This window comes from Myiozetetes cayanensis, unplaced genomic scaffold (genome assembly GCF_022539395.1).
Source record: "Myiozetetes cayanensis isolate MyiCay16 unplaced genomic scaffold, myiCay2020 scf22, whole genome shotgun sequence".
Taxonomy (NCBI): Eukaryota; Metazoa; Chordata; class Aves; order Passeriformes; family Tyrannidae; genus Myiozetetes; species Myiozetetes cayanensis.
This window is the reverse complement of record NW_026087434.1, coordinates 10,707,477-10,721,783: the sequence shown is the minus strand read 5'-3', so window position 1 is coordinate 10,721,783 and position 14,307 is coordinate 10,707,477. Positions and strand designations below refer to the sequence as shown.

Here is a 14,307-nt window from a genome sequence, read left to right as displayed (position 1 = left end):
AAACATTAAACTGATTAAGCTGTTGCTTTACTCTCGTCTTTGCAACGAGCCTGAGGGACCCTGGTGACACCACAACCCCTTTCCCCAGTGCTGGCCCACGGGATCTGGCTCTGCAGGAGGGGAAGGTTGGCCAAGGTGCCAGGTCAGTGCTGAGGTGGTGGAGCAGGACACTCTGCCCTTGGAATGTGGTCAAACAACTCAAAGAGCACCTTTCTTTTGCAAGCTACAGAGAGGGGGGCCAGGGGATGCTAAAACCAGTCTGGCACATCCACCCCAAATGAACATCCTGGTAGTGAGGTGAAGATCTGGCAGATAAACTGCTAAGCTGACCTGGAGATGGACTGGCAGCCCATCACTTTATACTATAGAAGTCCAGTCCCCTTTCATAGGATCAGGTTCTTCTAACACACCCTTTGGGATGTGTGGAGGTTCCTCCCTTGAGAGGGGAGGCCCTTTCAAGGATAGTCCTTGAGGTTAAGAGGAAGAGCTCTGCCCACAGCACTAGTCTGGTGAGTTACATCAATCTCTGTTTAATATTTCTTATTTTTCTGGCTCTCATATAATTATTTCATAGAAGTGCTTTGATCTAGTGCACTACCCTATCCCATACTATACTAGTAGGTTTTAGCTTTTATACTGTGTAGTAAATAATTCTGAATAAGATCTTTTGTCTCATCATTTGTCATAATAATTAATTTTATAAAAATATACCCAGTTTGTCACCTTTAACCCTGCAGGACAAAGTTGTACCTTAAATTGTTGGCAAAGCCTGAGGCTGAGATTGGATCCAGCCACCCCCAGGCTTCTCTCTGAGAAGGGAGTCCTTTCTGTACCTTGTGAGTCAACGGGAGGGTTTCTCTAATTAATTTGGGCTAAAGCCCCACTCCCACCCTAACAAAGGGCTCCCTGAGCCTGTCAGAGCCCACTGAACACATGAAAGGAGATTCAGCTGCTGTGCCACCCCTCAGCTCTCCCTCCCTTCCTGACACTGCCTCTTGTCTTCTCCCAAATGCTGCAGCTTCCAAACCTCAAACCCACGAGGTCTCCACCTCCCCCTGCTCTGGCACCACGAATTGCAGGGTCTGTGTGTCCTCTGGCACAGGGGCTGGGTGGGATTAGATCAGGAACAATTTGCTCCTTTAAACATGCACAGACCCAGTGAGTTGGATGTTAACGGGATGACAAAGTGTCTGAGGAGTGATACCAGTTGGGTGTAAGGTCCTGCTAAAGGACACACACCATGTTCCCACACACCAGGCACGTGTGCCCAACCAACTCCAGCCCAGGCAGCACAGCTGGACCTGCCAGGCAGGGCTGTGCCAGCACCAGAGTGCCCTGAGCCCCTGGCAACAACACATCTGCAGGACAGAGGGGACAGAGGCCCACAGGCAAATCTCTCATTCAGCTGCAAATCTGCCCCATCTGCACAGACAGACTGTGATGTGGGGAGCTTTCCTGGCTCAGTCACCAGGGCTCCCCACCCAGCACTGCTCTCCCCCTGCCCACACTGCAGAGCTGAGCACTGTCCTGGGCTCCAGCCTTGGAGTCCTGGCTCAGTTTTTGACCTTTCCTGCCTGTGGCACTGCAGGAGAACATCCCCAGAGCACAGTTCAGTGGGATACCCAAAGAAGAGCCTCCTGCAATGCCCTGACTCACAGCACATCTCCCAGTGACTCCAGGAACAGCCTGGATCCAAACCTCAGAGTTTACATTTCTGGGAGTGTCACTGGGCAGGCTGAGGGCACTGAGGACATTCAGGACACTGAGTACATTCGACTCTCCTTGTTTTCAACACCTGCTTGTCAAGTTCCAGCCTCCTCAAGGATCTGGAATAAACTTACAAGGAATTGGCAGGTTGTAGGGAAAGTTCCCTAGGAGATGATCCCACAGCAGCAGGAGGGTGTGACCCCCCAAACCCCTCCTGCCTCACCGTTCCCTGACACCCTGCTGGGAAATTATTCTGGATTCAGCTGGGAAATTATGCTTTTCCCAGCAAACAACCTCACTATTTTTAACACTGTTGCAGAGTTACCAGGAAAACAAAGAAGCTGTTTAGTGATGAACCAACATTATCACCTGCTCCACAGAATTTCTGCTGCTGTCCCAGACTGGTGGAACACAGGGAGCCCAATTCCACTCAGAAACTATTTTCAAGGTCTGAGACTGATAGTAAAAAAAAAAAAAAAAAATAAAAAAAAAATTAAAAAAAAAAAAAGTAAAAATCACATTTTTACCTGAAAACTCAGCAATCACGATGTGAAATAATCAGTCCCAGCCTGGGACACCTGAGTGTATCAAGATGCTCAGAATAGGCTGAAGGAGCTGGTTTTAAATCAGAGGGATGTGATAACTCCTGTCTCCTGGAGCACTGAACTCACAGCAACCTCCCCAGCACTTGGAGCAGCAGGAGTTGCTCCTACACAAATAGGGCAGGTGGGATCCACCTGCCTTCCCCTGAGGGGTAAAAGACCCCCACAGCTCCCTCTTGCTAGAGGGGGGAAGGAATGCCTTGTGCCATCCCCTGAATGCTCCTTTAGAGGTGCTCGTGTCCCCCAGGAGTCTCCACATGGAACTGAAGGTTCTACCTCAGAATAAACCACCCAACTTCTACCTGGTATGAGATTAACCCTGCCATGAGCCTCACCACGGGCACCTTCATGGCCTAAAGAGCTTGGATTCATCCCTGGATCATCCCGACACACTGACAGGCTTGAAGAACATCCCCTGTGACAACTCCATAGCCTTTAAATGCCAGGCAGTGATGCATTGCCCACTGCCCTGGCACAGAGGAGCCATAAATCACAGTCCTGCAGGAGCCTGGGCATGTCAGACATGTGGATGTGCTGATCTGGTCTCCATGGTAGTTTGGCATGTCTCACATCTTTGTCTCCCCGCCCAGAATAGATTAGCTCTTAAATATTACTCAGCACTTGGAGTTCTGCCACAGCACAGAAGACAGTTGAGAAAACACCAAAAATGTGTCTCCCAGAGCAAAGAAATATTGAGATAAACTTCACTGGCTTTGTTCAGTCTAAAAGTAGATCCCCTTTGGTGTAATAACAAGGCAGGGTGGGGTTATTTGGCTCATGGCAGCTGAAGTGGGGATTTTAACACATGGACTGGAACTGAAATAAGACCAAACTTGAGCATCAAGCTGCTCAGCTAAAGCTCAGGACTAACCCCTGCTGCAGCACTCATCTCCCCTGTCCAGGTACTGGGCTGCCAGTTCAAACTGAATGCAGGAAACCTTTCAATATTTCCAGAAATAATCAAATTGTATCAGGTACAATCGTAACAACAGAGCCCCTCAGTCACTTGCTCCCCCCCAAAGTCCCTGCTTTCACAGCACAAACACACAAATCACGGCACAGACAAAGACAAAGCTACACATTTGCACAAGCAAACCAGGCAGTTTGCCTGCAGTGCATGTGGAGATGTTCAGCACTTGCACCACGCATGAGTGGGAGTGTGAATCTGCCATTAAAAAATCAGAAATTAATATTATAATACTGTTTAAATGAAATGCGGGTTTATAGGCAGCTGAAAAGTAAATCCTAAGGCCATTCCATTCTGGTTTCTCCATAAACAGCCAAGGTATAGTTTGATTATTTTCAGAAAACAAACTTTGGAAAGCCCTCCCTCCCCCGCTGGGGGGCTGTTGTGGTGTATGGACAGCCTGGACTCCCCCTGCCCCCTCTTCCACCTTCCCAGGGATGGCAAATGTGCTCTGTGGGCCTTCCAGCAAAGCCAGTGGAAAAGGTGTGGAAACCACGAGCCCATCCACAGGAGGGCAGAGCCTCTGAGCCCTTCCAGTGAAGAGGGAAAGCAGGTTTTGTTCTTATCTAGGAAGGAAGTGGGAAGATCACATTGTCCAGAAAACTGCTGGCAGATAATCCAGATGTCTGGGACAAAGAGGCAGGAACGTGGCCCTGCTGGGGTTATCCTTGTGCTTGGTAAAGGTTATCAGGACACTCCACCCTATGGACCATCTGTCCTGGGGTTCTCTTGCTGTCTCACCCTAAACACCATCCTGATGTGACATGGCATGACTGTAAAACCCCTTTTGGGTGGGCTGGAGAAAGGGAGACCTTGTGTAAATGTCCTTCCTTGGACAGTTCCCAGCCCAGCTGGGCTTTGGAGGTGGTTCCTCTGCTCCCCCTCCCCCGGAGCAGAGCCAGGCTGGAATTGCAGGGTATTGGATTACAAGTCCCACGGGTGCTGCCTCAGCCTCAGTAAACTTTATTTAAGCACACACAGACATACACAGACAATATACATAAATTTGTTTCTTCTCTGACAGTGCTACAGGACCAACACTACTGCGGATGACACTCGTGGAGAGCTGGAGAGAGTGCAGGAAATGTAAAAACCGAGGTCTTTTAATAATTTGCGAGTCACGTCATCCACAGGAACAACACAGGAGCGTTCAACCAGGTGAGCACGAGGACACATCTCCACATACAGTACATTGGTCTAGAGAGGGGTCTCCACATACATTGTGTCTAGAGGACAGTACAGTCTCGAGGTTGGGGGGGACACAAAACCAGACAGGGACCGGCACATGCACCCCCAGTGGCACAGCCCAGGGGCACTGCCAGGGTGGCTGGGGCAGGGGAGGGGGGACAGAGAGATGCTCCGAACACAGCCTCACTGTACACTCTAAGAACTCACCAAAATAGGCAACAAGGTCGTCAAATGAACATTCATTGGGGGTTCTGGTGCCCAGCTGGGTCAGAGCTCACAGCTTTGGTGTCACCAGGACTCCTGGGACAGGTGGTTACTTGTCTTATAGAGCTCCAGCTGGCTCTCAACATGTATTTTATATACAGTACATATACACAGAACATACACAGAGCAGTATATGTATATTTTTTGTGTTTTCCTGTTTGTACATTATATCACAGGTTATATATGAACACATCAAATATATGTTTCAGGAGCTAAAAAGGAAAGGACTTTATAAAATATTCATCAAACACCCCTCACCACCCCCCCAACAAAAAAAAAAAAAAATTAAATAAATAAAAAAAAAAAATAAAAGCCCAGAACTCAAACAAAAGAACTCCAGAAAGACTCTCTGGAAGTGGTCACTGCCTGCCCTGGGCCAGCTGTACATCCCTTTCCCTTCCATCTGGGAGTACAGGAACAAGGGGGGTTTGCAACCATGCACCCAGGAAAACACAAAGCTGTATAAACAGTCCAACTGCACGGGCAGAGTCTGGAACCTGGACTTTGTCTGACTCTGCACTCCCCCACCACCTCCTCCCCTGCGAGGATTTCAAAGGGTCTGCCCGAGCACAGTGTTTCACCTGCAGCGATATTTCCCGGGCTAAACCCACTGCCTGCAGTCCCACACTGCTCTCTCAGGGCACTTAGAACCCACTGCTGAGTTAGAGCTTTTTATTTAAAACAATCTTTTTTTTTTTTTTATTTAGCAAAAAATGGTTTCCACTGTACCCTTCGTGTGTCCTCTTCCTAACGTGACAAACCCGGAGGAGATGAAATTATGGAGATCTGGGCCTCCACTTCGGTAAATATCCTTCCCATAGTGACCTGCCAAGGAAAAGGAAACAAAATCACCTTTATTCAGGGTGTCTGTGTGGATATATAAATATATATATATATATCACCCTCATATAGGAGCACCAAGACCCCATCACGTTGTTCATACCAAGCTGAGGGTCCCCTAGAACACAACAGCTACAGCAGCACTGCTTTACTGGCAGAGCTTTATGGAGAACAACTGCACATTTGGATCATTTCCCAAGGCAAGAACAGAACCTGAGAGGGGAGCCACTGATCTGCCCAAGCAAACACCCCACTCTTGGGGAAATGGGCTCATCACAGGCTCAGGTTGAGGTTTGGGACTGGTCTCACTCAGACCTTCAGAGCTGAGGAGCTAAAGGAATTCAGAAGAGAGTTTTGGCTTTGAACTTTTCCCAGTCCAGCCACCCTCCTGACAGGATTCCTGCTGGCAGAGCTTTTGTCTCAGCACAAAAGCAAAGGTGCCAATGTGCCCCTGTCCAGGCTGGACCCTCATTCCCAGGAACAGCAGGACAGCAAACTTGGTCTTTTAGCTTTGATTTGCTCTGGTCCATGAGTGGTATCCCTGGATAGTTCCTCAAGTGCCACAGCCTTCTCAAAAGACTTCATTGCAGCTTTCTCATCCCCTGACAACAGAGTAGTTTCAACAGACACCCAGCCTTTTAATATTTTAATACATTAATAAAGAAAAAAGCCTCCTGCCTGCCTGTTACCATGCAAAGCTCTGAAACGAGGACAGAGATAATTTTTCAGATACTCTTTATCCTCTCCTCCCTTTTTCATGTTGTTAATTTTTCTATTCCTTTTATTTCAGAGAGAGGCAGAGATAAGATAGGTGCAGGGGGAGGGAAGGGAGGTGGACTCAGGGGCCAGGATTGCAGCTCAATCCCTGATAAATCTCCACTTCTCCATGACTTTCTGCCCAAGCTGTGGTAGATCACTGCTCAGACCAGGCTGCCTGGAGGCTCTCATGATCCAGAGCCTGGGGCTGGAGCAGGAGAGCTGTGGGCAGGGACAAGAGGCCATCAGGGATCCAGGTGGGAATATCCTGGGCCCATGTGCAGATGTTACAACCCTATTTTTCAAAGATTGCTGTTTGTTCTTATCCACTTTCAGACTCTCTGGCAACACTAATAGGACAGAGACTTTGGAACCTGCTCAGTCAGAGAAGTTTTCCTCTTTTCCTCTTAGCCAGCCACTCTCAGCCCAGTACCCAGCACCTAGTGCTGGTTTTCCAGGTCATTCCTCCTGTCAGCAGAGTCCACCTTGCATCTGAACAATCTGAGGGTGAGCACCCCAACCACTCCCCAACATCCCCAGATGTCACAGAACCATGGAATGGTTTGGGTTGGGAGGGAACTTAGAGTTCATCTCATTCCACCCCCTGCCATGGGCAGGGACACCTTCCACCAGCCCAGGGTGCTCCAAGCCCCGTCCAACATGGCCTTGGACACTTCCAGGGATGGGGCAGCCACAGCTTCTCTGGGCAACCTGTGCCAGGGCCTGCCCACCATCAAATGGAAGGATTTCTTCCCAGTATCCCATCTAACCCTGCTCTCTGCCAGTTTGAAGCCATTCCCCCTTGTCCTGTCACTCCAGGCCCTTGGAAACAGTCTCTCCATCCTTCCTGTTGGTCCCTTCAAGTCCTGGAAGGCCACAATCAGGTCACCCCAAAGCTTCTCCTCTCCAGGCTGAACAATCCCAGCTTTCTCCCCTTTCTTCCCAGCAGAGCTGCTCCATCCTCTGCCCATCTTGGTGCCTCCTCTGGACTCTCTGCAGCAGCTCCCTGTCCTTGATGTGCTGTTCCCAGGGCTGGGGCAGCTCTGCAGGGGGGTCTCACCTGAGGGGCAGAGGGGCAGAATCCCCCCCTGCCCTGCTGCCCACCTGCTGTCTCACCTGAGTCCCCTTGTTCTGCCCCCAAACCCCCTCCCCAGGGGCTGCCTGGCCAGGACAGTGTGGCACAGGCTTTGCCACCCCAGGAATGTGCTGAAGAGCCCCAGAGGAGCTCACACATGGCAGGCAGGAGCTGCTGAGACTTCTGACGATGTTATTCCTGCCTAATAGAAAAAGCTTCCCACTCCCTCCCCACGTGGATTTTTTCTGGTCAAGGTCAGCCAAGTGCTCCCTGTAAACTCCTCAAAACACATAGAAATTGTTTCTCTAGGTTTGGGAGGGCTGACAGAAGACAGTTTTATTCTTACAGTTGCAAGGGGGTAGCAAAACCCTTCAAACCAGGAGGTATCCACCCAGAAATTGGCTGGGAAGAAAAAAGGAAACAAGGATTTTCTAATTCCATGGGAGAGATCATGGGTTCTTTCTCTCTTCTTCCTCCCTTGCTCTTGCAAGCTCTGGTTGCTGCATTCCTGGAAAAGGGTGGCAGACCTTTGCCTCTGAGTCCCTGGAATTTATTTGTGCTCCATGAGATGGTTTTCCTGCTCCTGGGAAGCAGAGATGGTTTGTGGCTGCAATGTCCAATTTGATTTCATTTTCTCTGTCATTTTCTAAAATGTGCTGCATTTTTTCTTCCCAATAAGCCAATTTTTGCTCATATACCAGCAATTTCTGTGCTCTCAGGACCAGCCACTCTGGCAACTGGCCCTCCAGAAGTGCCATAAATTCCCTATTTTAAACAAGGATCAAAGAACCACACAAATAAGTGCTTTTACCTCCAGCTGAAATCAGCTGTCTTTTCTACGGCCCTTTGGAGGAAGTGTTTAAAACAGAGATCAAGAAGGGGAAGTATATTAAAAAAAAGCAAACATTTACTGCCAGATTGAAGATTGTTCATCAGCCATTTGCTCTCTGAACCTTGCTCCTCCTCGGCTTACAGAACATTGCAGTTAAATTAAAACAACCCTGTGATAACGAGCCATTAGCATTGGAAGAGGAGGGAGCTTTTCCCAGGAGAAACTCGAATTTGCAGGCTTCAAGGAGCAGGGCTTGTCCTGTTTTATGGAGTAACTACAGGATGCCACGCTTGCTTTCTGTGGTTTTTTTTTTTATTCCTGCTCACCCATGATTGTTTCCCTGGCCTTCACAGAACGCTGAATTTCAGAGTGGGGCAAACCTGGGTGCTGTTGTTCAAACAGGCTTTGCCACAATCACTCCCTGCCCAGGGTGTTTCACACTGGAAGTGAAGCTCTCCTGGACCTTCCCCCCATCCTCGTGTCCAGCAGCCCCAGAGGAGCTGCAGAAGCTCGGGCAGAGCAGTGGGAGCACGGACAGACCAGACAAACATCCCCACGTTATTCTGTTTTCCTCCTTTCTGTCCCCAGCCCTGTGCCCTCACCAAGATGCTGGGAGTCCCTCTGGAGCTGGTGGGGAGAGATGGGCCCTGCCAAAAAGGGGGTTCAGCCACAAGCTGAGCTGAGCTGATGGAGGTGTCTGGCTCATGGGATGGGAAGGAGCTCCTGGAATTTATCCAAGATATTCCCTCTTATTCCCTTTTTGAGGCTGAAGCTCAGTGTCACCCTCTGGTGAGAGAGTGAAAAACTGCCCAATTCCTTGAAAAATGTGTACATGGAGTGATTTTCATATTATTTCAGACTACAAGGATTTTTCATGGAACCATAGAATGGTTTGGTTGGGAAGGGACTTTAAGAAACAACCAGCCCCACCCCCTGCCAAGGAACACCTTCCACCAGCCCAGGTTGCTCCAAACCCTGTCCAACCTGGCCTTGAACACTTCCAGGGATGGGGCAGCCACAGCTTCTCTGGGCAACCTGTGCCAGGGCCTGCCCACCCTCACAGGGAGGAATTTCTCCCCAGTATCCCATCTACCCCTGCCCTCTTGTCCTGTCACTCCAAGCCCTTGGAAATAGTTTCTCTCCATCTTTCCTGTAGGTCCTACTGAAAGGCCACAATGAGGTCACCCCAAAGCTTCTCTTCCTCAGGCTGAACAATCCCAACTCTCTCTCCTTTCCTCCCAGCAGAGCTGCTCCATCCTCTGATCTCTTGGTGCCTCCTCTGGACTCTCTGCAGCAGCTCCCTGTCCTTGCTGTGCTGTTCCCAGGGCTGGAGCAGCTCTGCAGGGGGGTCTCACCTGAGGGGCAGAGGGGCAGAATCCCCCCCTGCCCTGCTGCCCACGCTGGGGGATCAGCCCAGGGCAGGGGGGGTTTCTGGGCTGGGCCATGTCCAGCCTGGCCCCCACCAGCACCCCCAGGGCCTTCTCCCCAGGGCTGCTCCATCTGCCCATCCCCAGCCTGGGTCACACCCTGCAGGTCAGTGGTGAGCTGTGCCCTCCATGTCCCCTCCATGTCCCTGTTTGCCTGCAGGGTTTGGGGGGTCTGGGAGTGGCACACCCTGCTCAGAGCCAGAGCTGGTGCTGCTGGAGCCTCCCAGTACTCCCTGCTGCCAAAGCAAAGCCTCCCCACACCTGCCTGAGCTCATGGAACCCCCTGTGCTGTTCGTTTTCTCGGGATTTGTGGAGAGCTCCTGTCCCTCTGAGGTCCATTTCTCGTGGCTGGGATCAAATTGAAAGTGCTGCTTCAGAGCACCACGTGAGTCCCACTGGAAGAGGCTTTTCCTGCACTTTTGCTCCCTGTTCTGGCTCACTTTGGGATCCATGAGCTGTAATTCCTGTAAGCCCCTGGACTCAGCCCACACTGCCAGGCTGTGCCTTTCAGAGGAACCAGCAGGGCTTGAGCAAAGCTTCGTGTCCCCAAAGCAAAGCAGGACGGGCACTTACACAACTTAAACCTCCCAGCAGAAATAGAAACAAGGTGAAATTTGCCTGCCTTCCCCCCTCTCCTTTGGTTGTGAGGGCTCAGCAAAGGCAGGGAGAGCTCAGGAGTGCTCTGCCTGCCCACAACAAAGGCGAATTCTTGAGGGCATCCAGAGGGAACATTTCATCACAATAACATCCTGCATAACACACATATGGAACAACCTCAGCCACAAACAGCAATTACCAGCCCAGCTCTGATTTAACAGAATTATTAGAGCTGAACTAAAATGCTGTTATCCACCTCTTGGAAATGTTATTGCTGAGCACAGATTACATCACCCCAGAAGGGCAGACAGGGACTGGCCTGGCCAGGCTTTTGCAAGACACACAGACATCTGACCTCATCCTTGTCACAGATCTCCTTGGGAGAATAAAACTGCACCCAGGGAGAAGCCCCCACATCCAAACTCCTCAGCACAAACACTATTGTCAGGCAGATCTCTGTGGGAAAAGAAAAAATCCCCTTTATTTTGTGGGGTGAGGGGAGGATCCACAGCCTCCCTGTGTCTGAGGCTGCTCATTTCTGCTGGGGTGGATCTTCTGGAGCTGTTGGACACATAACAGAGCGGAAGTGACTCTCTTGGAGTTGTTTTACAAATATCAACAGACCAAGGCAAAGGGCATGAGCTGCCTAAAGGGAGGAGTTTGCTGAGCCCATGGCAGATTCTGCATCACTCTGTCTGTCCTGCCAGTCAAATGCAGGGATCTCTGAAAGCAAGGGGAGGCACCACACCCAAACTGATGAATTCTTGGGCTTGGAGCTGCCCAGGGATCACACCAAGCATCTCAGTTTGAGGAGAATCTAAATCAGGAATTGGTGGGAGTTGGACATGGCTATGGGTGGCACAACTGAAGGAAGTGTTTGTAGCCAGCTCAGGCATCTTGGAGGCTTATCTTGAGGTGAAGATAACAGAGATTACAGTGATAAGGGGCACCCAAGAGATGCCACTGAAACATCCCCATTTCCCTTCTCAAAACCACCCAAAGCCCAGAAGCCAGCTGGCACCTCTCTCACACACAATAACACCACTGTGACTTGGTTAAATACCAACTTTCTGGCATTCCTGTCTATCCTGAACATGCAAATGGACAAGGAAAAAAGCAACTGGAAAGAGATCAGTGATACTTGGGCTGAGCTGCCAGCACTGCCCAGCCAGATATGAACAAGATGCAGCCCAAGTCAGTGCAGGCAATATCAGCTTTTTCCATGTCCTGCAGATATTCTGGAGCTTAAATCACACTGGTGGGCCGAGGAGAGCCAAGTTCCCTGTCCTAGGAATCCCAGACTCACAGAAATATAGAGGTTGGAAAAGATCTCCCAAATCACCAAGTCCAGCTGCCCACTCAGCACCACCACCGTGTTCACCACTAAACCACGTCCTTAAGTGCCACATTCACATGTTTTTGAACCCCCTGAGCAGCCTGTTAAGTGCTTTACAACCCTTTCCATGGAGAATTTTTCCCTAATATCCAATCTAAACCTCCCCTGGCACAACTTGAGGCCATTTCCTCTCCTCCTGTCCCTCGTTCCTGGCAGCAGACGCCCCCACCTGTCAGGGAGTTGCAGAGAGAGATAAATTTGACAACACCTCCAGAATTGCCCCCTCTTTCCAAACAACTGCCTCTTCTTTCTTTACCCCCCTTTTCCCCATGTCTTTCTCACATCCTTCCCTGCTTCACCCAGCCTGGACTGGTGGAAGGTGTCCCTGCCCATGGCAGGGGGTGGCACTGGGTGGGTCTTTAAGGTCCTTTCCGACCCAAAGCAGTCTGGGATTCTGTAAAGGGCAGGATCCATGGAGTCCTTCCCTCCTGCTGTGCTGCACAGGAAAGGAGTGGATTTGGGTGGCTTTGGGGGCTTTAATGTTTGCTCTTTGGGGGCCATCAGAGTCCCTCAGGATGAGAGTCCCTCACTGTGGCTGTTTCAGGTCCTTCAGTAGGAAGGACTTTGCAGGGGGTGGGACTGGGTGAGCTTTGAGGTCCCTTCCCTCCAGGTCCCCCCGAGTGTTGTGGTGTTTCTGGAGGAGAGCAGGTGGGACTGCCTTGACCTCCCACCAGGACGTGGCTCCTGCATAACTGACTGCCCAGAAAACATGGCAAAAACCCAGGACACGATCACTCCCGAGCCAAGAGGGAATTTGGGCTCAAAACAGAACAAGAAGATCATTCCAGCTGGACAACTGGGAGGTCCTCACTTTTCCTTTGGATTTATTTCAGTGTGACTTCTGCATCAGCAACTTTCAGAGGGCATTTGCACCCCACTTTCCACCCTCCCTTGCACCCAGGACAGGTAAAAGCTCACTACTCACAACTGAATACTGGAACTTCCAATGAAAATCATTGGCCAGGAATTGCACTTTGTGGAAAATGACTCAGACTGGAAGATTTCCCATAACATCACCAGAATGGGGAACAGTTTGCTGGCACGGGGTTTGGATCACTCCAAACCAACAACCCTGCCAAAAATATGCCCAATTACTGCCCAGCAGACCAAGCCAAAGCCAGAGCACTGAGCTGCAGGAGGCCAGGTCGGACTCATGGATCTGTCTGGCACTGGAAAAGCTGGAAAGTGAAGCTAAAATATGTGCTGGTTCCCCTCCCCAGTGACCCAGGCAACATCTCCTGTGGTTAATTGTTTACTGCCTTAACTACAGCACTTGGCCTTGACTGTGAACCCCCTGCAAGCTGGAACAGGCTGTGAGAGGCTTCAGGAAACTGCACTTTTAGGTTCTTTTAACTTAAGAAAATTACTGTGTGAGAGCAAAATCCAGGACTGCAGGGCTAGAGGGTCTCACCAGCCATGGGGTGACAGAAACACAGTGAGGAGATCAAATTCTGCTCAGGTCTTGGAATCAAAGCACTTTCAAAGAGAGGGCATTAAATGGACAGGAAAATAAAACCCAGCACCTCTCCAGGTCTCCACAAGCATGTTCTGGGGAGCAGAAAACCTGCTGAAGGACCTGAAACAGCTCTGCTCCCATGGGCTGCTTCCCATCAACAGCCACAGAGTCACTGAAGAACCTGAGCTGCTTCTGTGTCCCAGCTGTGCAGGCACAGGGTGTGCTCGGGGAGACAGATGAAGGTGTGGTTTGTCATCAGTTTTGGACAGCCTGAGCTGCAAGGATACAAGGATACAAGGATGCATGGCTGCCAAGAACACCTGTCTGGGAGCTGGTTGTGCCTCCTGCTCTGCTCAGGCCTGATGTAGGATTGGTCCCACGTGGGGTGGGAGCTGGAGCTCCCTAATGCCCACAGGAACCACTGGCTGCAGTCACTGGGATTTTGGGTGTCTGAGAGGCCTCTGAACAGGAGTCCCAAGCCTGTTGGGGTTCCTCAAGGTTTGGCAGTGGCTTTCTGCACTCACTGAGTAAGGATTGCTACTGGGTGAGTCTGGAAAACACTCTCAGGGACAGGGTGGGATCGCTAGGGGGGTCTGTGCAGGGCCAGAGGTTGGACTGGATGATCCTTGGGGGTCCTTCCAGCTCAGGCTGTTCTGTGATCCTGGGACTCTGTAGATATAATCCAGCCTTGGTTAGTTTATGCTTTCACTACATTTGATGTGATGGCCCTGGCACAGGTTGCCCAGAGAAGCTGTGGCTGCCCCTGGATCTCTGGAAGTGTCCAAGGCCAGGTTGGACAGGGCTTGGAGCAATCTGGGCTGGTGGAAGGTGTCCCTGCACATGGCAGGGGGTGGCACTGGATGGGCTTTAGTGTCCCTTCCAGCCCAAACCATTCTGGGATTCTGTGACTCAAGAGAAGGAGAAAAAGGTTCCTCCTGATTTCTCCCCAGGCCATGAATCAGTTGTCTCATCTCCAGCACTCACACATTTGTGCTCAGCACAAAACACCCTCTCAGGGAAACTGGGTAATTAAGGCTCAGCACTGTTTTATCATCCTACTGAATTCTGGAGCAAGAAAGTAAGTACTGCAGGTAGATTTAAAGTATTTTATACAGAGAATATCAGTCAGCACTAAATCCTGCAGGTTTTCACAGCTGTGTTCCTGCAGCTTTACCAGCTCAGAGTTCTCCTGCTCCCACA

The 14,307-nt window shown here is 50.5% G+C and overlaps 1 protein-coding gene across 1 annotated transcript in view; it reads right to left on the bottom strand.

Moving 5' to 3' along the window:
* SHISA6 (shisa family member 6) overlaps window positions 1-14,307 on the bottom strand; it is a 237,155-nt gene that overhangs the window by 179,477 nt on the left and 43,371 nt on the right. Inside the window, exon 3 of the mRNA XM_050319542.1 lies at window positions 5,458-5,553. Within this exon, the coding sequence (XP_050175499.1) occupies window positions 5,458-5,553 (96 nt within the window). The remainder of the gene's footprint in view (window positions 1-5,457; window positions 5,554-14,307) is intronic.